At 33.1% G+C, this 26,639-nt stretch overlaps 2 protein-coding genes across 2 annotated transcripts in view; one reads left to right on the plus strand and one right to left on the minus strand.

Moving 5' to 3' along the window:
• The window catches only part of LOC126740428 (flotillin-2), a 512,088-nt gene that overhangs the window by 166,573 nt on the left and 318,876 nt on the right, over positions 1-26,639 (plus strand). The window lies entirely within an intron of this gene.
• Positions 13,041-26,639, minus strand: part of LOC126740425 (glucose dehydrogenase [FAD, quinone]) — a 28,612-nt gene continuing 15,013 nt past the window's right edge. Inside the window, exons 3-12 of the mRNA XM_050446448.1 lie at positions 20,198-20,396; positions 19,931-20,012; positions 19,586-19,804; positions 19,370-19,532; positions 19,200-19,319; positions 18,950-19,139; positions 18,692-18,894; positions 18,443-18,635; positions 18,257-18,388; positions 13,041-14,215 (exon numbers count right to left, since the gene is read on the minus strand). Coding sequence (XP_050302405.1) covers positions 13,558-14,215; positions 18,257-18,388; positions 18,443-18,635; positions 18,692-18,894; positions 18,950-19,139; positions 19,200-19,319; positions 19,370-19,532; positions 19,586-19,792 — 1,866 coding nt within the window. The 5' untranslated portion in view covers positions 19,793-19,804; positions 19,931-20,012; positions 20,198-20,396 and the 3' untranslated portion in view covers positions 13,041-13,557. The remainder of the gene's footprint in view (positions 14,216-18,256; positions 18,389-18,442; positions 18,636-18,691; positions 18,895-18,949; positions 19,140-19,199; positions 19,320-19,369; positions 19,533-19,585; positions 19,805-19,930; positions 20,013-20,197; positions 20,397-26,639) is intronic.

Consider the following 26,639-nt stretch of genomic DNA (forward strand, 5'->3'; position numbering starts at 1 on the left):
AGTCTTGTCGAGAAGGTCGTTGATATATAACAGGGAGAGGAGACGGGACAAGATGCATCCCTAAGGAATACCAGCGTTAATTTGAAACCTCTGGGAGCTGTGTCCATCAACCAACACCTAGAATGCTCGGCTTTCGAGGAATTTTCTCAGCCAAGCAACGAGAGTTGGTGGCAGACCATAAGAATACAATTTGTTAAAGAGGTTTTCATGCCAGACCTCATCGAATGCCTTTGAATGTCCAGTGCTATTGCACGGATTCACCATATTTTTCGATAGCTTGATTTCTCGAAATAGGCTAAGAGATCGCCAGTAGACTGGTGTTTTCGAAAATCTTGACGGTCGCTAATGATGTTTGGCAATATCGGCTGTGTTTTGGTTTTGCCTTGTGGGTTAAATCTGGAGTTTTATGCGAACATCTGACCCAGTAAGTCTGTCTTTTCCATTGCGGTTATTACAATAGAACCATTTTCTCTAGTCAATGGTGGAATTTTTGACCTACATGAAACTTTTACCAACTGCTTTTGCTACAGACCAGAATGATCTTGGTCCATTTGGGCAATTGAAAAGTTTTTTCTTTGCTCTCATTAAATTTCTCTTTGTAGGTATCGATCATCTGCTTGCATGAATTTTTAAGACAATAAAGTTAATACGATTTACAGGGCTTAGGTCTTGGCCTCATTTGCGCTAAGCAGCATTTTATTGACTATCTTAGTGCAACTTTTATAGAACACGGTTTGCTATCTAAAGAGCTTTTCAAGATATTCGGAATATAAGCCTTCATACCTGCCAAAATCATTTCTGAAATCTCACTCGCAAAGGCTGAAGGATCATTGGTTGTGAAACAGACATTATTTTAAGAATACTAAGTGAACCGTTTTAAATGTTTTCAGTTGGCTCCGCGGCATGAATGGATTCTTGGATTGGAATGGAGTTTTCATATCTAGCATATGAGTTTTTCATATCTGACATATTGCGGTTATCATTTGTGATCTGATGTTCCTAGTGGGGCATGTCTGGTAATATTGTACGAGTCAGGATCCGTTGCGAGACACAGATCCAGGAAGCTAGCACAGTCTCCCTGTTTAGCAGGAATTCTGGTTGGCGCCCTTATAAACTGCGTTAGGTCGTGAATAATCGCAAAGTCCTCTGCGCCCCTCATCATCAGTCCTAATAAAATACGTCAACTAGTTGACATTGTGGATATTACAGTCTCCCGCAATAACAATAATTTCTGCACCGGGTTGGTTTGCTTGCAGCTCGGTAATGTTATCCGCGAGGTCGGTGAAAAGCCTTCTGTAGTGTGTATCGCTGGATAATCTGTAGAGGAAGAAGAAATACTTTGTGTACCTTTCGGTTGTTATTTTGAACCGCATAACATCGAAGCCTGGGGGTTCCAAAGCTTCTTCCCATTTGCAAGATTTGTTGCTTTCTAACGAAGAGTCCGAAGTTGTACCTAAATCGGCCGTGGAGGTCATACCTAGGATATAACATATGAACCTTGATTGTTTTCGAGTTTACTTTCATCTCTGTTAGAGCTAAAATGTGAGGTCTATTTGCTTGCAGATAGGTGCACGGCGTTTATGTTCGTATCATTACGTTCGTTCGTTCATTTACTGCCACTAATATTATTAGGTTTTTGGAGATGCATGGTGATCAAGTAGATTTTTTATATAGACTGACTTTCTAAAGGCTTTGTTAGGGTCAACCATTATATATTGCTATTTAAACGAACTTCTGTAGTTTCAATGAAAATCTGATAACTATAAGGTACATACACAAAAGGGACTTCTGGTGTTCTTTGTATAGGACATTTTTTTAAATTAACTCCTTATACTCTTCCGTATCTTTCAATCTAAGGATTTAGATGCACTGCAATAAAATCTTAACTACTTCGTCAGGATTTTGATACGATTTGTCAAATATTTGTTTCAAAAAGTATTTTTCTTAAAAGCTGGTGTGAGACTCAACTTTTGTTTAAAAAAATAGAGGAAAAATCTTAAAAACCTTTTAGCTCGAAACCAGTACCTACTTAGTACTTACGTAACCGAGTGTAAAAAAGGTTTTACTTGAAAGTTATTTGCACATGATACATTATATTTTTGACTTCATTTATTAGAAAATATTTTTGGAATAGCTTGTCCATGATTAGAACTTTATGTGCATGTGGAAATCGTCTTTCAGTCTGGAAATCACTCGGCCACTCTTTTCGGTATCGTCTCTTACCCTTTATTGGACATCTATACATATAAAGATTCTTACGGGCTGTTTACGCGACACCTTGTATAAACCATTGCCAGAAGGTTTTTTTCTATGCAATACTATTGTCGTATTTAATAATATCAATCATGATGAACTACGTACCAAAACACACATGAAGCCCTTATTAAAAAACAATTTAACCATTCATTTTGCATCCGTACCGGTTTATTTATAATCGTCACCGTCATTACAGCTCGACCCTATATTTAGGTATCACCTCTACAATATATCAATATCAATAATTTCGTATTCTGCAACAAGACGTCCATGGTCTATTAAAAGAACGTCGCTTCGGTTTTTCGACGAACCCATCGACCATAAACTCGCAAGAATCAGATTGAGCAATACTATAAAGTTATTTAGCAACTGTGCTTAATTGATGATAAAAAATGCAATACAAGCTGCAACTAAGAAGGTCGAGAATCATTCAGTAGGCTGTCCTATCAGTTAGGTATTATTTGGTTTTTCATCTTTAATTTTATTGATTTCTAATAATATGGTTTGGAAAATGAGTTTAATTTTATAAGAAGTTATAAAATTAAAATTTAGTTCGTTATAAAATAAAGAATTTCATACTGGGTTTATTATTTAAATGTTATAAAACGAATTAAAATCATTAATATTAATAAACGAACCATTATTAATAAAACAAATTAAAACCATTTGCGTAAAGAAAAAGATATAAATAATTTAAAAAGCAAGTAAACAATTTTTAATAAAACTTTTTTTAGTCTTAAATTTTTAAATATGAATTTACAGCAATTTATTTCTTTAACGTATCAAATCTTTGACTTTTAACGAAACAGATAAAATGTTCTATGGTTCTTTTGTTTTATAATTATTTACCCTATTTAATTTATTAAAAGGGATTTGCCGGCAAGTATTTAAAAGTATGCAAACATATTAATTACTCATTATATTAAAAATATGAGTACATAAAGAGTAAACTGGTTTAAATTAATACCTCTTTTATATAAATTTTATAGTACGTACCTGTATCTCTCAATATCTTAGTTAATAATTTATGAAATATTTGAAAAATATAAAAATATTAATCAATAAACAGGTCTACTAAAATGTGATAATTGCTGATAATTGTAACCTCCAGTTATTTAATTACAAAAACAAAATTATGCAGTAAAATATTTCCAAGCAGCCGTAAATTAGAAAATCAACAACTCTGTTCTTGACCCAAGAAATACATTATTTAAGTAATAGAGGATAAAAGCCATTACTATTCTTAGGGCGTGCAAAACGATATGTCGACGTGACACTGGCTTCGTTAATGAATAACTTATAGTCCATAAACCCCTTGTAATAAATTAGGACAATAACTAAAAAAATTGGTTTTCTATATGCCGGTATAGTACAGTACTTAGGAGAGTATGATGTATTTCGATTATATATATTCTTTTATTTATTAAGTTGGTTAATTCAAGAATATATTATTGTTTTTCTGAGATTATTTACCTTATAAACATATCAAAATGGATGACAAAACGACAAAGGTATTAAAAGACAATTAAATGGAAATTTATGGGACATTTTGGAACCACTGATAAACATTTACCAAAAACATAGAAATTCATCGTAGCATACCGGGGAATCCCTCGGTAATTTATCATGTATGACAATTTAAATAAATTGCCATTTGTTACCGCGTATGACTTCTGCGTCTTTATATACTGCAAAATGTGTGGCGGTCTTTCAACCACTAAACGTTATGCCACCTGTTGGTACAAAGATGGTTGCTTTTTTATCGCGTTGTTACAGTCAACAAAACTCCTAAGATTACAAGAGGCGGCAGAATCCTTCGAAAAAGCGAAGTTTGAGTTTAAACTTAACGAGGAGAAATTGACTAGAGCCCTAACGGAGAGAGAAAATAAAGAAAAAGAATTCTGCCATGAAAGGCATGACCCACATGATGAGTCAGTGCGTGGATTATGAGGTAACTAAGTCTCAAACTACATACAGCGATACTAATAAAATGCAGAAAACAAATCTGCAAACGCTTAATGATTTCCAGACATATGGACCAGGACAACCTTTTACTAAAAGAAGTGTGTACCCTTATCCAGAAGTGGAGCTTATCGTTTGGACTTAAAGTCGTCACTGAGTTGAGTGATAACTTGTATGACTATAATCACAACTGTGACTGTTGAAAGAACTCATTGAAGATCTCAAAGAGAAGAGAAGCTAAATTAGAAACTTATACAGCGTAAAGAAAAAATTATCATAAAAGAAATAATCTGAGTTTATTATAGAAGTTTTCTCAAACAAAAAAAAACCTTTTCAAAAGAATCCCTATTACTGGCATAAAAATATTGCACCCATATGCCTCTTTTTTGACATCTGAAGTCTCGCTGTTTTGGTCTTGTCCCTTAGCACATTAGCAATGACTTTGTTGTGATTATTTGTGGTCTATATTAAAGAGTAACTCACTTGCAATACCAGAAACGTAAAAACACAAATCTTCACATTATTAGGTCGGAATACCAAATTGGCCATCTCGTGTTGAATGCTTTTGTTGGTAAGTAAGTAAGTGATCTAACTTCACATATCACCAGAAATGGAATGAGATTCTTCCTGAGATGGAATGAGATGATTCGAAAGTTTCGAGGAGTCTCTTAACCCGCTTTGACAAGATTCATTTAATAACCTCCTTGGACCTAGCGTCTATTTAAATGGACATGCCAGTTTTATATTTCTAGTTTCGTTAATTTATTATTTAAGCAGCTTAGAACTCGCATCCACTACGTTGGACACTACGTTGGACGCTTCGCGTCCATTTAAATGGACATTGGGTCTATCTCATGCACATTTTAAATTAACTCATAAAATTTATTTTAGGAATTTTTGGCAATCAACGAGTGCTTCGGCCAGGGGAAGATGACGAAAAATTGGAGCAAATACTAAAAATCATTAGAAATGATGACTCTGACATTGAAATGTCTGATGATGAAGAAGAAATTGACACTATGGATAATTTAATAGGGAGAGAAGAAGAAATAATTAATGAAGAACTAGTAAGCAGCAGTGAGGAGGAAGAAGAAGAAGATAAAATTCCTCTTAGTGTCCCGAGAGAAAACTTAAAAATGGCCAAGCAATCTGTGGATCCTTTAAAGCGAAAGTCTTGAAGAAGAGATGATACTTTTGCACCTCCAAATTTTGAAGGCCCCTCTAGTGAATGCAGCGCAGAGCTCCGGTATGATTGGACTGCAAAATCGTATTTAGCCATGTACTTTGAAGATGAGTTATTCCAAAAAGTGTGTGATTGCACAAATGCAAGGTACGTTGAACTTAAAGGAGTATCTCTTAAATTGACTCTTAATGAGATTAAACATTTTTTGGAATAGTTTGTTTGATGTCCTGTCTAAAATATCCCAAAATCAGAATGTACTGGGCAAAAACCACTAAAGTTTCGGCTATTGCAGATGCAATGACTCGAGACAGATTTTTTGCTATAAGAAGTAACCTTAAAATCGTCATTTATGGCAGCATCGCTGAAGAGGTACGCAGGTCTGACAAATTTTAGAAAGTACGTCCTATTATAAAAGCAGTATGGTAGGGGTGTTTGCAACTACCTAGAGAGAAAGTAGTTGCTGTAGATGAACAGATGATCCCATTTACAGGAACTTGTAAAATGAAGCCGTTCGTTAGAGCAAAGCCAAATCCAGAGGGGTTGAAAAATTTTGTTGTTGCTGCCCCTGATGGTCTTGTCGTAGACTTTGAATTATATCAAGGAAAAGATACTTTTCCAGGTGATTCTGTAAAACGACTTGGTGTTGGACCTTCTGCTGTTGTTCGCCTTGGAAGGAAATTATTTCTTGGAAGTCATGTGTACTGCGATAGATATTTCATGACAATACCACTTCTCGAATATCTTCGTCAACAAGAGAAATATTGTACTGGAACCATTATGAAATCTCGTGTATCAGTGGCAGCAAAATTAACTTCGGAAAAAATAATGGCCAAGATAGGTAGAGGCAGCTCGGAACAAATTGTAAGACAAGATGGCGAAATAGTAGTTGAAAAATGGTATGATCTGAAATCTGTACTTTTAGCATCTACTGCTCTAGGAATTCAACCTAGTGATGAGTGTAAAAAGTGGTCTAAGAAAGACTCTAAATACATTCAGGTTAAAAGACCTTACGTTGTTGCTAAATACAACGATTGTATGGGAGGAATAGACTTGATAGACCGAATGATTAGGTATTATAGAATTCGAGTCAGATCAAAAAATGGACTGTAAGGGTCATTTTCCATTTCTTTGATCTAGCAATGGATTTTTTTTGTCGAAGAGATAAAAAAATATTTAAAATCCCTCCTCGCAAAATACAACAATATTTAGATTTTAAAATCAAAATTGCCACTTAACTTTTGACAAATACACCCAACCCACAAAGTGAATTCCAAGAAAACATCCGAGGTGTAGGTACTAGAAGAAATCCTGAGGGAAATATCTTTGTCGATTCACCGTCATCGTCATTAGGCACCGAAAGAAAACGGAAACAACACTTTCCAGAAATTGCCACAGACTTAAAAAATTCGGTTAGATATAAAAATGACTCTTGTGCCAAAAAAACCAAGTTTTTTTGTAATACATGCAACACATTTTTGTGCATTACTGGCAACAGAAACTGTTTCATGGAGTTCCATAGCAAATAAATTTAGATTTACATTTATTTTCTGCGTTTTCATAGGTTTAGACTGAAATATTATTGAAAAAAGAAATTATATATTAGGAATTTTTGTTTAGGTTAAGACCCAATGTCCATTTTAATGGACGTCATGTATCTGTCAAAGTAAGAAAAAAAATAAAAAAGTTATTAGTAAACAATGTTTATTTATGTATTTTTTATTATATTTAAAAGCCTCACAACCCTAACTTAACAAAAACATGTCCGGGTCCCAGGAGGCTATAGGAGCGTTTTAACATACACCCATCCTGTTCGCAGTATTCCTACAACCTCTCAGGTTATTTTAAATACTCCCTCTACAAACTGAGTCAGTTCCAATAGGATCGAAAGTTGACGATCTCTCTCTTTTTCATATGATCCAGTCATTGTCTTTGATGGAGAGGTGATCACGATGACCGACAAGAGTCTTATCATTTCCTTAGACATTTCTTCTAATACAGCAAAGAAATCTTGCAAACAAACAATTTATTACCAGAATATTAGGGGTCTACGGACCAAGATTCTAGACTTTAAAAAAATACTACTTCCTGCTGTGATTTTGATGTTGCCTGTTTAATAGTGACGTGGCTGAACAAGAATTTTTCAGACGCCTATATATTTCTAATTATTTCCTGATTTTTTTACAGTTTTTTGTACGAGTCGGGACTATAATAGTCTGAAGTGCGAATGAGAAGGGGCATATTTATTGCTGTACGGGAGAGAATTGATGAATGGAATGATCAGTTATGCAGAATTCCTCTTCCTTTTCATATTTTAGTAAAAATTAGGCTTTCAACGAAATCCAAAGACAAAGCTATGATTCTTGGTTGCGTACTTTCCTCCCAATTCTGCATTAGACTTAGTTATTTATGGCCAAATTGAAGTTCTTAAAAACAACAATTCTGAAGCCTGCTTGGTTTTACTGGCTGATTTTAATCTGTTCCATGCTAAGTGAAGTAAGGAGAATGGTCTACTTATACCAACTGAAGTGAACTCTCCATCTGAGGAAGCTCTCCTTGTTACATTTTCCTACTTAGAGTTTCACCAGATTAACCTCATCTCCAATTTCTCGCAGAGAATTCTGGACTATATACTTGTGGACTACCTGGATTCTTACTACGTCGAAAAGTGTGATGCACCTCTTACCAAAACAGATTTGTACACTCCTTTACTTCTAACACTTACTATTAATTTTTGTTCAACAAGTTATTCCAACCATATCAAGTACTGATGGGCCATTTCTGAATAGCAGTGAGCAGTTCGAACTTACGGGTAGAGACCTTCTATGTCATGCTGAGTAAAGGAATAAAACATTATGTTCCCAAGAAACTCATGAAATATAGCAAATATCGAAAATGGTACAGCGCTTGGACACGAAAGCTTCTAACACAGAAAAATTGAGCCTATCGCAAATACGAAAGATCTGATTCAGTTGATGATAATCTGATTTAATAAAATCAACTCAGAGAATCCAAATATCAAATTGACCTATCTCATGATGAACGCACAATTCCAACTAATATCAAGCAATTTTGGATATACATAAATTCTCTCAAGAAGTACGCTGATATTCCTACCGTAATATATCATAGTGGCATTCGATTGTGTGAATTTCAGTTCATTGTTGATGCTTTAACAAACCATGCTACTCGGATTATTTTGGAAGTGCTATAGATGAAGATTTCAAACATACCCTATGCCAGCAGCCTCTTTACTCATTACGCTATAGTCAAAAGTTCACGTTACAGAGAAGTAGATTCAACAACACATAGGAAATTTGAATATAAGTAAGAATACTGCACCTGACAGAATTCCGCTTGTATTTTTAAAGAGCTGTCTAACTTTCTCTTCCTCTATGTAGGATATTTCAGAGAACATTTAATGACAGCTTCTTTCTTTCTTGTTAAAAAAAATCTACACCCTTTCCAGTTTTTAAAACGAGAAACAGGTCTGATATAGCGAAGTACAGAGTAACTTGCGAACTACTACTTTATATCCTACCAAAAGTAATAGAATCAATACTTGCAGAAGCGTTGTTTAATCCATACAAACATACATCGCCCTACATCAGCATGTTTTTTACAGAAGACGTTTAACTATTTCTAACCTGGCTGTATATCAAAACTTCCTTATTGATTCTCAGGTAGATTCCCTCTACACATACCTATAAAATGTCTTCGATAGTGTCACTTCTCGTGTATCTCAGGGCTCGCACACTAGACATACTTATTGAAGTATTTTAATTTTAAACAGTTAATTTGTTAAGTTCATACAAAAACGTTCCTAAGTACATATCATTAAAGAAAAAATAGCCATAGACCGCATCATTAAAAATCCAGTTAACTCGCTGATATCAGGAAGAAGTATAATATCATCCCCGATAGCGAATTTAGCTTCACACATTTTACTATCCAACAAACCACCTGCCTTTTGTTTGCTATTATCTCTTCAGTATTCCATAATTTGATTTCAAATTCTCTCTGTCGTATTTTCTTAATAGTAAAACTTTTTATTAGAACTGACATAAAGGTTTATCCCATAAGCTTATCGCAAGATTTTTCATTACGTTGAAAAAGCGTTCATTTCACGTCCGAGTTCTTGGATTTATCTCCAACAATGGCATATATATTAGAGGCTTCCAAGAATCCCCACCATCAAAACTAATTCATTTATAAAATGAAACTCTTACTATGAAAATAACGAAATAAAAAGAAAGTTCAAAAAATTTGAAAGCATCTGAGCACAGTGGAGTTGGTAAAAGAAAGATGTTCTCGCAGTTTTCGATAAAACTCTAATGTATTTATAGTTCACTCAGAGTTATACCGTTGATTTTTTGAGCGCAATAAAACCCTAATTATCTGTTGGGTCATAAAAAGACCCAAAATTATGATATCTACGGTGAGAGCCGGATTAGAAATTTAATATTTTCCTGCATTTTAAAATATTAAATAGGTACGATTAATGGCAACAAATATATTACTTTGAAACTCACATTTATTTATCTAGATTAAAATATATATTTTTATATCTACTTAACTAATTGTATCTTATTCTATATAAAAATAGGTCTTAAAAGCTAAGGCGAACTAGAACTAATTAATACTAATAAATATGTATAATAAACACAATACTAATATTATGGCTGCTGCATCTTGGGGGTCCTAGGCTGGCTGACCGTTGTGAGTCTGGTTTTCTGACCTGGGCGGAGGTGAATATGTGTAAATATTTATGCCTGAATTTAATCCGAACTTGTGATGTTAGGTCTGTAAGTATTATATTTACCTTTACCTCTGTAAGTCCTACCTACCTAGGGTCTAATATAAATAAGAAGAAATTAAGTGTGACAATTTAGTTCTAATTAAGTTTTTTACAAGGTAACTTAGGTGGCTATTATTGTTATAAGCGATTTAAGCAAGTTATTTTTTGCGGCATTATAGTGCAAAAATGTGATGACCATGGGCAGGTTCTGATAGTGGGCCATCCTGTAGTAACACCTTCATTTCCAGGCTGACCCTGTTTCCTTTATTACCTCTTAAAAAACGTTGGACCTTGCACAATTGCTTAATGATTTATGGTAGTAGGAGTCAACGGTATATTTTTGAGTGAACTATACTTAAAACTTTTTTATCATATGAATTGCAGAAGAAGAAAAAGGGTAAATTATCAGAAGTAAAGCAAGAGAATCGAAGTTAAAGTATCTTTTAAATCATCTGTTACATGTTCATCTGTTTTAGAAGATCAAGCCTTAGAGCTTAATTCCCCATCTTTTAATCGCATTTGATTCACTTGACGCAGATGAATATCATATTGAATCGCATTAATATTTCCTTGCGATTTTATAAATCACAGAATGTTGCCAAAGTCAATCACAGTTTTAACGAGACACATTGTCTCTTTAAATCTATGCTGTTATCAAGGATTAGTAATAGAGGCTTGGAATCTTTTTTGTAAGTTTTGTAATTCATTGGCCATAAACGTGTATTGAACATTGATCTTCTGGCATTCTATGCAAATTTGTCTTAACGAAGGTAATTAGAAATGGACTATATGGTGCAATTCCATTTGTATTACCTGATTGCTTTGATCCTAAATGAGATCACGATCTTCATAAAGGCATGGACATAAAACTTTTTTACTTTTATAGATTCAAGAGTCTTTACATCCCATTTATAGTGAAATAATTGTAAAAAGTGGGTTTATATAATATATTTGCCAAAATTATCAGTTTTTGCTAAATAAGAGGCGCATTATATAATTGGACTCTAAGTCTAATGGATAACTTTCATGCTATGATTTATACTCTATTTCAGAAGTGTATAGAGCAATAAACTGGGAAATTCCGTTCTGTTTGGCTACATTTCGTGGTAGTTCATAGGCGCAGGTACTTACAATATTTATGAATTTAATTTTCACGGATTAAATGCCTTTATTTTAAAAGAGATTAAATACTAAATAAATACTTTTAATCCTTTTGTATAGGTACCTATCTTTTAACGCTTTGTAACATTCTGAAATAGAGTATAATTTTTGATATTGTGCATTCGTTTGTAAAAAGGACAATTTGGAATATTTTTAAAGTATCAATTAAAAAAGGTTTACTTATAACATTCGTGCATTTATGGGCATAGGAGGTTCTATCTTGGAGTGGCTGAGGATAGTTCTTGTGAGTTGCTGCTAGCCGATTAGTTCACATGAGTCAATTACATAAAGGTCGACAATAGGCTTTTAAATAGAAATAACAAGAATAGAGTGTGCATTTATTGTGTTCGAATTTCTTTACAATAATCGTATCAGTACGAGTTCAGTATAAATTTTGCAGATTTTATTATTATAACAGTGCGTTGAATTACTAATTTAACGTATTAACCTACTTTTTTTTGCAGTAGTAAACTACTAACTTGTGTAGTTTCTCTTAGAAAAAAAATGAGAACTTTTAAAGAAATAAAGATTTTTTTTTCTGTTTTAGGAATATCATACTTACTTTTTAATTTTAAGTCTGTATGTAAGAGTTTCTTTAAGTCAGATTTCTTTCTCTATTTATTAAATTGTTGTTAAAGGTTTATAAAATGTTTTATATTGAAGAAATTTTTTTAAGTTTCGGAATTCATTCCGTTAATAAATAAATAAATAAATACTGACTCTTACAACAACAATATTTTTGGAAAACCTTAATAATGTCTTGGGCATCTTTTCTCAGAATATGTTGCAAAAAATGAATCTGAATAATAATGATATAGATATTTTTCTAAACTACTGGTATAAAATATTTAACCTTTAGATAATTAATAGAGAGTAGATTACAAATCGATCCTATATTTTCAATTAAATCATTTTACCAATAAATATATCAGAAGCTATCTATTTGACAGAATATTTTAGAGGTATGGCAAATTTTACTTTCTCGATCAAAGTGAGGAATGAAAATGACTTTTCAGTGATCACACATATTATTTTTATACTATTCTTAATATTTTGCTTATAGATAGTTTTTTCAAAAATAGTAGCTGTAGGGAAAATTGAAAAAAACGTAGTAGACTAGAACTGAGTTTAATTAAATACATAATTATCTTAGAAAATTAAATTAAAAAAAACTTAAAAAACACACACAAAAATTAACAGTCTTTATTAAGAGTGTTGAACTTGAATTTACATTATTAAATACGCTATATAATGGGACCCAAATTGGATTAGTAAAAAATTCATTATAGCAACCATATTAAATTCATTAATTTTTTATTATTTCGTTCCGATTATTCGTCTACTTTTCCTATGTATTATACATAAAAAAAGTCATTACTGATACACGAAATTATATCAATTTTTTTTTTAATGTTTTCCGCGATTTGTTGAGGGTTTTACACTATACATTTGCCTATTTTCAATAATTAAATCATCATTAATAATTTGTTTACGCGGTGTATTATTGATTTTCGATGGTATTTTTTTTGTAAGAAATTCTGAGAAAAAATTATTACTGGAGCATTTTATGAAACAGCAATAATAACACGTATTTAGAAAATAAAATATATGATCCAAAATCTACGTTGCAGAAATTTCTATAGAAATCATTAACCCAACGGTCAGTCAAATGTATATGTAATGACTAAAATTATATTTATAAATGATGTCAGCAATTGAGTTGAATAAGTTTATTGTTCACAAACTGAAATCCAGCGTAATGAATGGAAACTACATATAAACTCCGTTGAAACAGAACTTAACTGCGAAGGCTAATATAACAATTATAAATCTAAATTTATACACAGAGAAGTCTATAAAAAAAATTTGTTCATGAGAGCACATCGTATTTACAGACCATTTATAATATTTTAGATACTTAAAAAAATATTTATTGCATTTATGCCCAGCCAGATTAACCTAAAACTTAATACTTTTAACGATACGTGTCTATGGCACTTTTTACAATAATTTGAAACTGCCATATAGATCTAAGTAAGCAAATCAAATTTTTTTAATCTAAGATGAAGCATATTATTTAGATATATCAATCTTCACTACTTCATCATCCCATTTCTGGATTGTATGTCGTTTTAGCTTTAAAATAATTTTATGAATAGCCTTTAACATTGATGACTAACAATGTTTTTAAAATTTATTCTTAATTTGAAACGTAATTCTGTAGCCAGTCTTCCTTAACCAAGTCTGCTCCCTTTTCCCCAACCATAATGGCTGGAGCATTGGTATTGCCACTTGGAATGGTTGGCATAATACTGGCATCTATAACCCTTAACCCAGATATACCGTACACCCTTAATCTTGGATCGACCACTGCTTCACTATCCCATTTCGGACCCATTTTACAAGTACCAACCGGATGGTAAATAGTCATCGATATGGTCCTAATATGACACTCCCAATATTGATCGGAACCGAACTCAAACTGTTTACAATTCGGAAATGGAATGACATGAACTCTGCTGCCAAACTTTTTAAAAGCTTTTGCTTCGCTGATCCTTATGGCAATTTTAGCGCCTTCTACTAATGTTTTAATATCGAAATTATCGTAAAAATAATTTGCGTTAATGAGAGGTGCCTCAAACGGATTTTTGTTTCGTAGTTTCACCCAACCTCTGCTTCTAGGACGCAGCAGTAAAGGCATCAAAGTGTAGACGTCTTGATTGGCTATCGGTTTGTAGACAGCGTCGTAGAGTTCATCGGTTAGACCGAGTACCTTACGTACTCTCGCGCCTGCGTCAGAGTTTATGCTAGCCGGGGCCATGTGAAATTGGATGTCAGGCCATGATCTGTTTGCATATCTGGAAATAATTTTTTTAAATATAAATCTTGGGAAATGAAAATTTACTTCATATTTAGTAGAGAACAAATTTTTACTACAGATTTGGAATTTTGATACTCTGTGCAAGAATGAATCTTGATTGAAAAGAATGTAATTTTCAGTAAAATTACTAGGATTATAACTAGATTGGATTATCAGCTCTCTTTTACGTTAAAATGATGACTTATCAAAATTTAGCCGAAAAGAGAGAAAATTCAGGTCACGCAACTCTGGCTTTTTAATAATTTATTATCCTGAAAAAAAATTACCAGAAATCTAAAAAAAAGCTTCTAAGATTGATATATTTTCATATTAGAAATTGTCTTTTTGGTTGATTTGTTCTTGCATTTGATAAAAAAGTATTGAGGTAATAATTTTGATTTACCATTTACTTCCAAGCAGTTGAAATCACTTTAAATTCCTTTTAAAAGATTGTAGACCCTTTTCATAGTTTTCCATATATTTAAATAGTTTTTTAAACTCATTTAAGACAAAATGATTTTATGTTGTTCACTAATACTAACACTAATCTGGTTTTTTTTTTTTCGTATTTCTCCTTTAGATAATCACAAAAGTAAATAGGGCAATTTAATCAGGAAAAAGGGCTCTTTTCAATGAGAGTTTAAAAAAAGTAGCTTTCCATTTGAAAAAATAAAAGTTTGGGTTAATTTGGACCCCCCCTGTAGGTGAAAAAATACAAAAACTATCTTGAAATGTGAAAAAAAATTAACAAAAATTGACGGGTCTCAGGAATTTTGCGAGATAAAATTTGATTAGTTTTAACTGAATTTATTCCAGTTAAAGTCACCACACTGTATCCCATAAATATATAAAACTATATTTTTAAAAGAAAAATTACATCAAATTTCGAAATGATATTATCCAGTTCATCGCCTATTTATAATTTTGATTAATTACATTTATATTTTTAACGAGATTTTTTATTACCAATATTGTAAATTATTAGCTATTCTCAAATATTCCTGGTGATTTATTTAAATGTTTGTTATAATTATAATTTAATACCTCTTAGTAAACTGAAATTTAATTTAAATTTGAATATTATTGAAATATAATTATACTTGTTGCTTAGAACATTGAAAGCTAGAATTAGTAAACAACAACTTTGTTTGAGTTCAACATGTACACAGCGGCAAGGAGGATGTTTTGTTTATAAACATATTCATTGATTCTCTGTTGTCAAGTTTACACGCATTTTAAAAATAGGAAATTTCAGCTATATAGCAACACATATAATAATGTTAATTTAACTTATTGATGTTACATTTTGGATTAAAAATAAAAAGTAGAAATAGATATATGTTATTGTAAGCGCAAAAATAACATCTTCAAAGCAAAAAAAAATTAACATTCTTATTCCTAAAACTTCCAAAAAAATTGAAATGGCAACACCACAGGCAAAAACTGACGTCATCTTGCGAAATGTCATCTTGAATGGCTTTGTGTTTACATTAGGCATTTGTGAAGTTCTGTGTTTTTTCTTTCGTTTTTGGTTGAAAAAGGAAAAAAGGTTGAGCCATTGCAGTGTTTTTGTGAACTGTTACAATAGTAAAAACTTGCGCCAAATTTTTATAATATTATAAAGTGTGTTTTTTTCTATTACATTGCCGTTACAAGCACCTGGCATCATTGCATCAGAGAAACTGCAAGCAAACAAACTGTCCATAGTTCCACGGCAATGCTAATTCTAGCCTTTCAATGTTCGAAGATTTTCTTGCAATATTAGGATACACCACAAGTCATTTGTGTTGATTTACATCAAAAACAACTGTTTTAAATATTTTAAGAACAGCGTAAATTACTAATTGTGAAACCAATTTACAAAAATAGTGAGAAATCACTCCTAGAAAACTGTATACAATATACTGTAAAGAAAACTGTATATAATATTGCGATCAAGCTTCTCTAAAGGTTCTTGAAATTACAATGTGCGGAAGAATTAATAAGCGCTCCACGGCAGGGCTATGTCAATAAAAGGTCAGTGGATCCAGCAAATGTTTGACTTTGTGGAAAAGATTTAAAATGGTATTGAGAGATTGACCCTTATCTTTGAGAATATTTTTCTCTCTGTCATATGCTTTTCGACTGCAAGATTTTGCTAACCCAGCATTACAGTAGATCAATTCATGTATATCACAAAGAAAACAACTAGTAGTGATTGAAACTAAAGAAATCTAATCAATTATTCAATTGAGCGAGAGCCTTGTATGGGTGTCCCACTAAGCTTCTAACTTGACAAAAACCTGTTGGTGATTGGGGCGATGCTGTTAGAAGTTCTTGAGATATCCACAGAACGACTCGTAGCAGCTCAAAACTGGTTAGTCTAAATATAGATACAAGTAATCTTCTATGGTTTGGAACCAAGCCCAAAAACTAAGGTTTTCCAGAATTTGTGTCTATTAATGATGTTGGGAAATAACCCAACAACACCCTTTTCTGTCATGGATGTGCATTTATTCTCGTTTGGTTTATGTCCATAATTTTAAGGATATCATCGATTCCTAGAAGGTTCCCACAGGTCAGAAAATAATCAGTTTGAAGTGGTTTTTTGTAAACGCTTCAAACTTTTAAAGATAACAAATATAACCCATAAATTGCCATGAGACTGTCAGGCTCTCCGGCTTTAACCCCTTTTTCACATCCCTTGTTGATGAAAGATGCAATTATTGAGCATTTTTACACCTACTAAGTAAAACAAGCTGGTAAAAATGTCACACGGTCAAAGTTTAGTTCCACAGTCGATCTTAGTTGATGCAGAAGTCAGGTTGGGTCACTGTCCCCGAGATCTAGTGTGTGAGTCGAGTTGCGAGTCATAATAGCGATCGAAGTGAGAAGTTGCTGACGAGTTGCCCGTATTCTCTTTACTTTTTAAACCCTAGTATGGGTCTTTCTCTCTAGACTCTTGATGGCCAATTACTGGTCCAAGAGTTGCAGTATACAGTCGAGTTGATTTACTGTTACAGTCAAGTTGAGGCCCTGTCGTCGAGAAGTAGTTTGTGAGTCGAGTCCCTATTATCCCTATTACCCCTAATACCCAAGACGGCTTTTTCTGTTTCTCTCTCTCTCTCTCTTTACACCTTTAGTGACCTAGGAAGGTCCGTAAGTACCCTTATACTCTAAACTCAGTTAAAACTACCTGTATTATTGTCGCTACTTATGAGTTCGGTCGTCGTGTGTTGATACAATTAAAGTAATTAACCCATTGTAATTAGAGTATAAGCAGCATTGTTAGTAGTTAGTAAGAAGTGAGTGAAGTTACTGCTAAGAAGCAAAGTGAGTGTAAATAAGGTTAACTTAAGTATCCAGAAACACAGCAAAGCCAATCCATAGTTTACAACTGCTTTAATGAATAACTGTTCCATTATCCTGTCTTCGGATCTAATAAATGAGCATATTTTGTATTGTGAAAGTTTGTTTCATTTATTAAAATAATTGGTTCAGCGCCATATAAGCTGTGGTCCTTCGATACATACAAAATAAATAAGTACAGTCCACTAGTACTCTCCAGTGGCACAATTAAACAATTGTGTCCCCCTCTATTTGGGAAAGAAGCCAGGCTAGTTCTCCCCCGAATAAATTGGTAAAATACTACCTGTCAGTGCTGCTCTTAAGAATATATATTGGTCAAAATCTTGATGGGGCACAATAGCTTTCCAGTGTTATTTTCAGGGAAAATTTTGTCAATTAGATATTTTAATACTTCATGTCCTGTACGTGTACAAGTGTTTCTTGTTTCTATATAAGAATGGGAATAGGTTTGTTGAAAATGAATCACAGATAACTCCTTTGTTTTAATCTTTTTATTTCTATCCGCCTTAGTGTATAGGCTTCAGTCTCCCTCATAACATACTATTTTCCCATAATGAAGATATTTTGAAATTAAATTAATGAAACTGAAAGGAGGCCTGAACTCTTAAAACGAAATTTTCACTTTATATCAAGAAATATTAATGTTTAGATAGCAATAATCTACATTTAATGAAAACTTTATATTACTCACTTTGTATTAACAAAAGCCAGTCCTTCTACTCCTCCCAAAGTAGTCATTGGTCCTTGTTCATTTAGGACATATTGCATCGTCATTGGAATCGCTTGGAACCTATCTTGAACTATTGATACTGGCTTGTCAATTCTGTGAAAACATGTTTATTATATGGTTCTTCAGTATTTTGCAGTTTCCTTTTACCTAAATGTTAATCCTCCCATTCCAACATGATCCTGCAAATTGTAGCCAACTGGCAGATCTCTAAGCACTGGAATATTGTGCTTTTTTAGTTCTTGTCGTGGCCCGACACCTGACAGCATTAAAATCTGTGGAGAATTTATGGCACCAGCTGACAAAATTACTTCTTTTTTTGCCATTACCACGTGTCGGTGACCTGCGGGTAGCAAAGTTACGTTAACGTTCAATCAATAATAATAATAACAATTTTACCATTCTTAAAAAACTCTACTCCAAAGGCTCTCATATTAGTAGGGTTTATTAGGATTTTAGTTACATGGGCATTAAGTCCGATGTGTATGTTTTTTCTGAGTTTGACTGGTCGCAGAAAGGCTTTAGCTGTAGAACAGCGTTTTCCTCTTCTAATTGTTCCTTGAGCTATCATAAACCCTGCTTGGTCAGCACCATTAATATCTCTGTAAGAGTATACAACTTTATGGTTTATTAGTAAAATATAATAACACTTCCAACCTATTTGGATAACCCAATTCCATTCCTGCTTCTACAAAAGCAACCACTAAAGGACTTTTCCAGGGTGACTCTTGCACAGTTAGTAGACCACCCTTACCGTGGTAGGGTGTTTTTGCCAAATATGGATTTCTATTATCTTCAGATTTAATGAAGTATTTTAGTGCTTCTTGATAGTTCCAGCCAGGATTTCCTAAAAAAAAACAAGTATATAAAGTAAGATATTTATATTAACCCTTAATGATGTTTTTACCAAGTTTTTCCCAATGATCATAGTCGTTTCTATGTCCTCTTACGTACAACATATAGTTTAGAACGCTGGATCCACCAAGAACCTTGCCTCTGGGCCAGTTACATTGTCCATTTTTCATACCTAAAAGTTCTGACTTTTTAAAACAAGTATTTTTACTTTTAATGACCTACCTAGGCAAGCTCTTCCAGTGCGCTCCACTTTATAAGCCCAATCCAGCTTGGATAATTGCAGGTAGGCGGCTAGAGATGGTACATCCGATATTTCGTTTTCGTCTGGACCTGCTTCCAAAAGTAGCACTTTCCAGTCTGGGATCTCTGAGAGCCTTGATGCTACCTTTAAAATGATGTTTACAACAATCAATTAGATAGACAATAATATTTACGTACAACTGCTCCAGCAGATCCTCCGCCAATTACAACAAAATCATATTCTTTGTACAAGGTTGTTTGGTCGTAAACTGGAGATTCAGGATCAAGCTTATTGTAATGTAGGAAAGTAAGGCTGGCAAGTATCAGAGGAATGAGCCATAGCGTTGATCCGACTAACCCTACGGTTTTTACAGCTGTGGCTGCCAAAATTGGTACTACAGCCATGTTAAATATCTCCTGAAAATAGCACTTATAAAGTATACTATCAATTTTGCCTTCACCAATATATCAAGAATATTATTGAATATTTGTAAAATCTGATTAAAGTATGTTTATTACACGATACTAATTTAATTTTCTTACCTTAAAGTTTATCTTTATATATCTTTTAAGTTATTCTTACAATATTGGTCTATAATTCTAAATGGGCTATTATCACAGTTATCTGAAAATAAAGAAAATCAATGTCTGATCTTCGTAATGGAAGTAGTATAGGCTAATAGTTTAAGCGGTAAACGAGCGCTAGAACAAATAAGGCGAAAAAGAAAACAGTTGATTTTTCCAATATATATTAGCCGCTTTTTAAGTTATTTAAAGGAATAATTAATTAGGCTTAATTTTTGAACTCACCTAATAAAGATTTATTGGACTAGATTTTAATAACTGGTAGCTAAATAATCTAAAACTCTCCCCTGGTTAATCTGGTGGGCGAATTTTCATTTTTAGCCAACGAAACTTGTAGGTCTTCTTATTTTGCCAGTAGTGGTTGGTGTTTTGAGACATCTCTATGTCACCTGTGGGTCAGTGGAAGGTTCATCCTATACAGATTCTGTAAAATTAAAAATTAAATTTAGAAAGTAATATATCTATAGTGTAGTGTAGTGTGATAAGCTAGTGTAAAATAGAAAACGAAATATTCTTCTACTGTCTATATAATTATGTATTTTTCAAGACCAATCTGCTAATGATCTTTTATATATGTATAAGATATTTAAATATAATAGGAAATAATTAGAACATAGGAGAAATAGTTCTAGTATGTACGACTTTTTTAAGCCTTACATTATATGTTGACTTTAACCTATTCATAATGAAATGCTCGAATAATAATGATGAATGAATCATGTGGATCATGTGAGCTTTATGTATTTTCTGTATATTTTGATATATACTTCTCATATTCTTGAGCATTATATTGTCATGATCTATACCAGATTTTCCACTCTTCAGACCTAGACGTATCTTTTTATCGACTGCTTCTACTCAACATTGTGGGCTAAATTTATCCTCTTTTTATTCTGCTAGAAATCTGAGTCTGTGAGTGAACAAAGGAAATCATCTCTAATAGTCTATAGCTTTTCCGGAATTATTGCTGAACATTTATTAGACATATTCCTGAATTTACTTTTTCCAAGTAAATTCAGGAATATGTCTGAATATTTCCATACAAATGTAGGCAAAATCTACCATGATTTTCTTTTTCTCGAATACTGTTCATTTAATTTGCTAATTGTAGATTAATGATTATTTTTGTTAATTAAGAGCATCTCAGTTTTTTTTGCAATACATATTATACTGGATGTTGACTTATTAGAATATTTTTGAATTATAAAGTTCACTATAGAGAAATAAAATTGTGAAAAAAAGTAGAAAGTACTGTACGTGTACAAGCGTATTTAAATAATTCTCCTACAAAATAACGAGGAATAATTTGGAGTAACGAGGAAGGTAACCATTTATGTAAGTTGATGAATTGGGCCTTTGAGTTCCTATTAATTTGCCGTATAAATGCATCGCCTCTAGGCGATAGTATGCTCGAAAATATATATGGCTGCCTAAATGATCCCTTACAAATTTAAATGCGTTATTGTTCTGAGTTTATTTATGTAAATTAATCCTTGGACGTTGTTTAATACGACAGGATCAAGGCTTACCGAAAATTGTTGAATTATTTAAAATTACTTATAGAAATAAAACAAAACTGATAATAAGATCTATTTAATTAATATGGACAACTTTTTTTAATTCAAAAATCAAAATGCCGGATTACTCTAAATAAGAGTCTGACAGTTCGTATGACAGCTTTTAAGAAGGATACAAGTGTTATCTACATAGAGTGTTTCCTTTTTTTTAATACATAAAGGTTTATCTTTATTAACATTATGTAATGTCACCGTTGCAAAAGCTTAAAACATTCAAATTTAATTTATGAGTTTTTTGTCCTAACTTGGGACTTAAAATCTTATACACACCACAAATTCCTGATTTTAAATTTGTTTATACAATAACTATTCCACTTATAATCTTAATATCGTATACAGGGTATTTCAGAATAAAATGGTGAAATCCTTAGACAAGTTTAAGAAGAAAAGTTCAAATAATCCTATGGTCTTAACTTTTAAGCTACAGTTAGAAGTTTAAGGAAAATATAGTTTTTTCTTATAACATTAATAACATTTAAACAGAAAATGTTCTAATTTAGTGCACGCTTCTTGGCCATCTCCCTTAAGCATCCCTATACAGTTTTTTTTAAATTAATGTTGTGTTTTAAAATTCAGATTTATTTTTCGATGAGAATAAGTAATGAGAATATCTATAGGTCTATGGTTTTTGGAATGGAGGTTTGGGATATTGTGACTAAGGAAACGATGGCAATAACAAAATAGTTAGTGCTAAACGATTTTCATGGTAAATTTTACAAATGCTGAATTAGATGGTATGCATTAACTATAAGGACTTGCTAACGGTAATGCATTAGAAGCCAGATGATTATATTAAGATTGTTATCCAAGTAGAATAGTTCCGCGTTCATGAGCGATTGCAGGAACCCATAAAATGTTATGTAAAACTAGATCTTTTGAACCAGAAAACTACTTTAAAGAGATCTACCGTCCTGCACGAATACTGGAAATCGAGGAAGCTGTTTTAAACGTAGTGAACCAAAACGCTGAAATGAGTTCCAGAAAAATTGGAATGTTACTCATGTCCTAATGTGGAGAATTCTCCATGATTATTTGTAACATGCTTATTATACTCAATAGGTTCAGGCCCTACTTCCTCGGGATTTTCCATTTCGAATGAATTTCTGCCAATGGTTCTTCAAAAGATTCATCATCAAAGTCAAAAATGTTTAATTTGATTCCAAAATTTTATTCATAGGCGAAACTTGCTTTTTCAGAAACGCCATACATTTTCACAACAATCATTTTGGTTTGAAGAAAACCCGCATGCCATTCTGGAATTCCACCACCAAGAGCAGTTTTCTGTAAATTAATGGGTTATACTTATTAGATAATTTAATTGTGCATTATTATTTACTGGTAAATTAAACGGAAATACTTCTCCGTCTCCAGTTTCTGGATTATAGCTTACCAAATTGCGAGAGGAGTTGCCCAGAGGAGTTGTTAATTTTAATGTGTGGATAATGCACGAGACCATTTTAGTCTCAATATTGCTGGATAGGGCGCGGAGGAATACATATAATCATACCATGTAGATCTCCAGACCTGAATAACTCAAATTTTTTTGTATGAAGACCTCCTAAGACGCTGCTTTACAGCTCTTCTATAGCCACTGAAGAGGAGTTGAGAAACCGCATAATAGTTCTGACACTCATGAATACTGCGGGACTTATCTAAAGGGTATGGCTATAAGAGAAGAAGCGCTGAGGTTATAATTGCCGGTGCTACCAACTTTTAATTGCTAAGTTTTATTTACGTTGTTTAATTTAGTAGTGGAATATGTTTAGTAAATAATTTAATTCAATTTTAATGTTTGTTATTAAGACATCGCATTGTTTCCTTAAGCAAAAAAAACATGTTTTGATACCTGGCGTATACCAAGCAAATTTCGATAAAATATCTAAAGCAGTCTGAATGAAAATATGGATTAATGTTAGATATTCGCTAATTACAATTTGACCACGCAACAAAATCCTTTTCAATCAAAGTTTGTAAATTAGGAAAGAAGCTGTGAAATACATAATCTTTTCGAAATTAACCTGGACGCCACTAATTGGAACTTAAAAATAATTTTCTTTATGAAATAGTGTGATGATGAATAAGTGATTAAAATTTTAATTAAAAAAAAAGTCTTAAAACTTTAACATCCAGTAGCTTAAAAGTTCAGGGGTTTAGGATATAGGTTTATTTAAACTTTTCTTCACCTACGTAAAGATTAGCATCTTATTCTGAAACGCCTTTATCTTGGAAAACATCTGCATACTTTGAGGCTCTTTCAGACTTTGAATTATGACTGAACCGGTGGGTTTAAATGACTAAGAATGCTTAGACGACTGATACATGCTGCAAGATCTAGTTTCTCAAATTGATGGATTAAATTTGTTCAAAAACTTTCAAAAAATCTACAATCATTTCTTAAAAACTGAATTGTGTGCTTGTTCTGATTAATGTTGACCGGATTCAGCAATTTGAGAACGTGACTGCCGTGTCAAAATTTTTCACACAAAACAAGTTGGTACGATAACTAAGAAGAATCTTATTTCGTGTGATAACTAGGAAGAAATTGAAAAGTAAGAAGGAAGAGAGATAAAATGAGAAGTTTTTAAAAATCAGTGTGATGATTCCCATGGCTGGCTGCAATTTCTTTAAAGGATCTTGTGATCTACCCGGATAAATCGGAGGCAATTCACAAATTTCTATTAATTGATAATTTGTTTAAATTAAAACTAAACACGAGCCCCTTATGCAGAGCAAACAACCACGGAAACGAGAGAGTTGAGCACATACATTACGCACGATTGTCCTGCTCTCTCGTCAGAGTTTGGCAGAATTATCGGGTCTATTCCATCCATCCCTTGGAAAAATCAGAGATCGTTTGAATAATTCGTTGAGCTGAAAGACGAGCTAAGGAAGCTCCTCTTTTAACAGAAGTGCACCATGAGCCTACTGAGGTATATGTAAAGTGGTACGCATTACCTTTTGCAACATTCAGATATACAAAGATGCAAAACTGGGAAGAAAGAAAAACTAAGTTTGGGTGTAGTTTAAATACTTTTTATTTTTTGTTCACCAAGTAAGCCTTACTTCGGAGGGTTAATGGTTAATCCTTAATAAGGCGTCATTTTAAATTAGTCATAAACGTTCATATATAACACAGTTAACACCACAAACATTTAAGTTTAAAATGCCTTAGGGCAAAACACGTGTCATAGTTTATTAAATAAACATACAAGACTATGACCATTGTGTCCTTTCTGGAATATTAAGAGGTATATATATTAAGAGATCTCTTTAAGAAAAATTGGCTTAATTTTTGAAAGAAAACCCTAGACACTTGGTAATAAATCTTTTACATCTAACAAGATCGTAGAGGTAATAACTTTCCCCGTATAAAATGTGTTTAAAAATTATATAATATTGGCTACTTCACCACTATATTTTGCTGTAAATGGATACGCTCATTTACCATTGAAATAAAAAATACACCGGATTTATTTGGTACTTCCTATATTCACGTGCTTAAACTTAATCGTATCGTGCTGAGATAGTTCTAGGGTAAGTTAATTATTGAACTTTCTTTTGTTACAACACGTGGGAATATACGCACAATAAATTTCCGCTACACGAACATTTTAAACTGTGTTTTTTTTTTGAGCATAAAATATGATCAGAATCGAACAACAAAGGTCATATATACAATATTTCAATATAGTTTCTGACATCATATTTTAGTAGAATAAATTTGTTCTAATTTTTTGTTTTACGCTCAAAACTTAAATTTTTTTAAATTTTAAATAAGAAATTAATTAGCTTTTTTTATCCATTTCCTCTATTAATAAAAAATGCATGATAATTAAACTAAAGAAAAAAAGCGTTTTATAAAAGCGTGATGTATCTTATTAAGTAATAATAAGTCACAACTTAATTAAAAATAAGTGGTTATATCGGAAATAAGTTTAATTGTGGCCTCGGAGAAATTGCGAATTCTGGGCCAGCGGGAAGTAGAAATCGCACTTAAAATGTGTGGCTCTAGGTTATGTAATTCAACACAGTTAGTTCCGATTAGTTAGTTTATTCTTGTCAGGTTAAATATAATCATTTGGGCCAGGATATCTCGGCAGTGTTAAAGTATCTTTTTAAATCTCATATAATATGTTATATATTTGGTCTGATATTAAGAGTGGTATTTAATTAACCTAGGACAGAGGCATGTATTTCATCAAAGGAAGGCGATGATACATATATTTGGCAGGATATTAAGAATGTTACTGATAATTCTTCTATCTAATGAAGCTTTTGAAGCATCTGCATTTTGTATGGATAAAATTTATCAGTATATTTTCTGTACTTCTGTTGTAGTTCACGTGACATTTTTGCCTGTTTTGATAGTCCTTGTAAGAAGTGTGGAAATGAAAAGCTCAAGCATAAGGGCCGTCGCGTCGTATAGCGAATCTTCTCCTTATAAGCACCTTACTGTTCAGACTCTTAAGATCTATCCAGAATCCTCTTCGTGAGGCAATTACACCAAGCTACAGCAAATTGGTAACGCTTTAGCGCTGTCATTGTTCAAGTATTAATAATGCATGCTAGTAGTAGTAGTAGTAAGGGTGGGGGAGCTAGAGCTCGGCAAGTAGGCCTGAGCAGTCCCTTTTCGCCAACCCCAGAATCACCCACCCCTACGCCTCCACCCTCAATGTGCGGTCTTCACTGAGTCGACCCGCCCTTTTAATAAAGACTTGCACGTTGTCCCAGTCCAGTTCTTCAAGATCTTCCCGCTGGAGTGTCGTTGCTCCGAAAATTTTCCTGCTTAGGCGACTCCACCTATCACAGATACCTAGTATGTGGCATGAAGTTTCCTCCCCTGTACCGCAATTCGGACAGAGTGGGCTTTCTCTTATACCAAGAAGGTGTAGATGCCTGTTTAGACTGTTGTGCCCGGTCAGGATTCGCACCAAGTCTTTGATACTTTGTCGGGTCTTTGTTAGTAGTCGCCTTGCTTTAGAGCCGTCATGGTCTGGTATCATTTCCTTGGCCTGTCTACATCCTTCTGTCCTTCTCCAACTCTTCCTTTTTTTTACCCAGGCCCAATTATTAAGTGCCTGGTAGATTTG

The sequence above is a fragment of the Anthonomus grandis genome, chromosome 9 (assembly GCF_022605725.1).
Source record: "Anthonomus grandis grandis chromosome 9, icAntGran1.3, whole genome shotgun sequence".
In the NCBI taxonomy this organism is placed as follows: domain Eukaryota; kingdom Metazoa; phylum Arthropoda; class Insecta; order Coleoptera; family Curculionidae; genus Anthonomus; species Anthonomus grandis.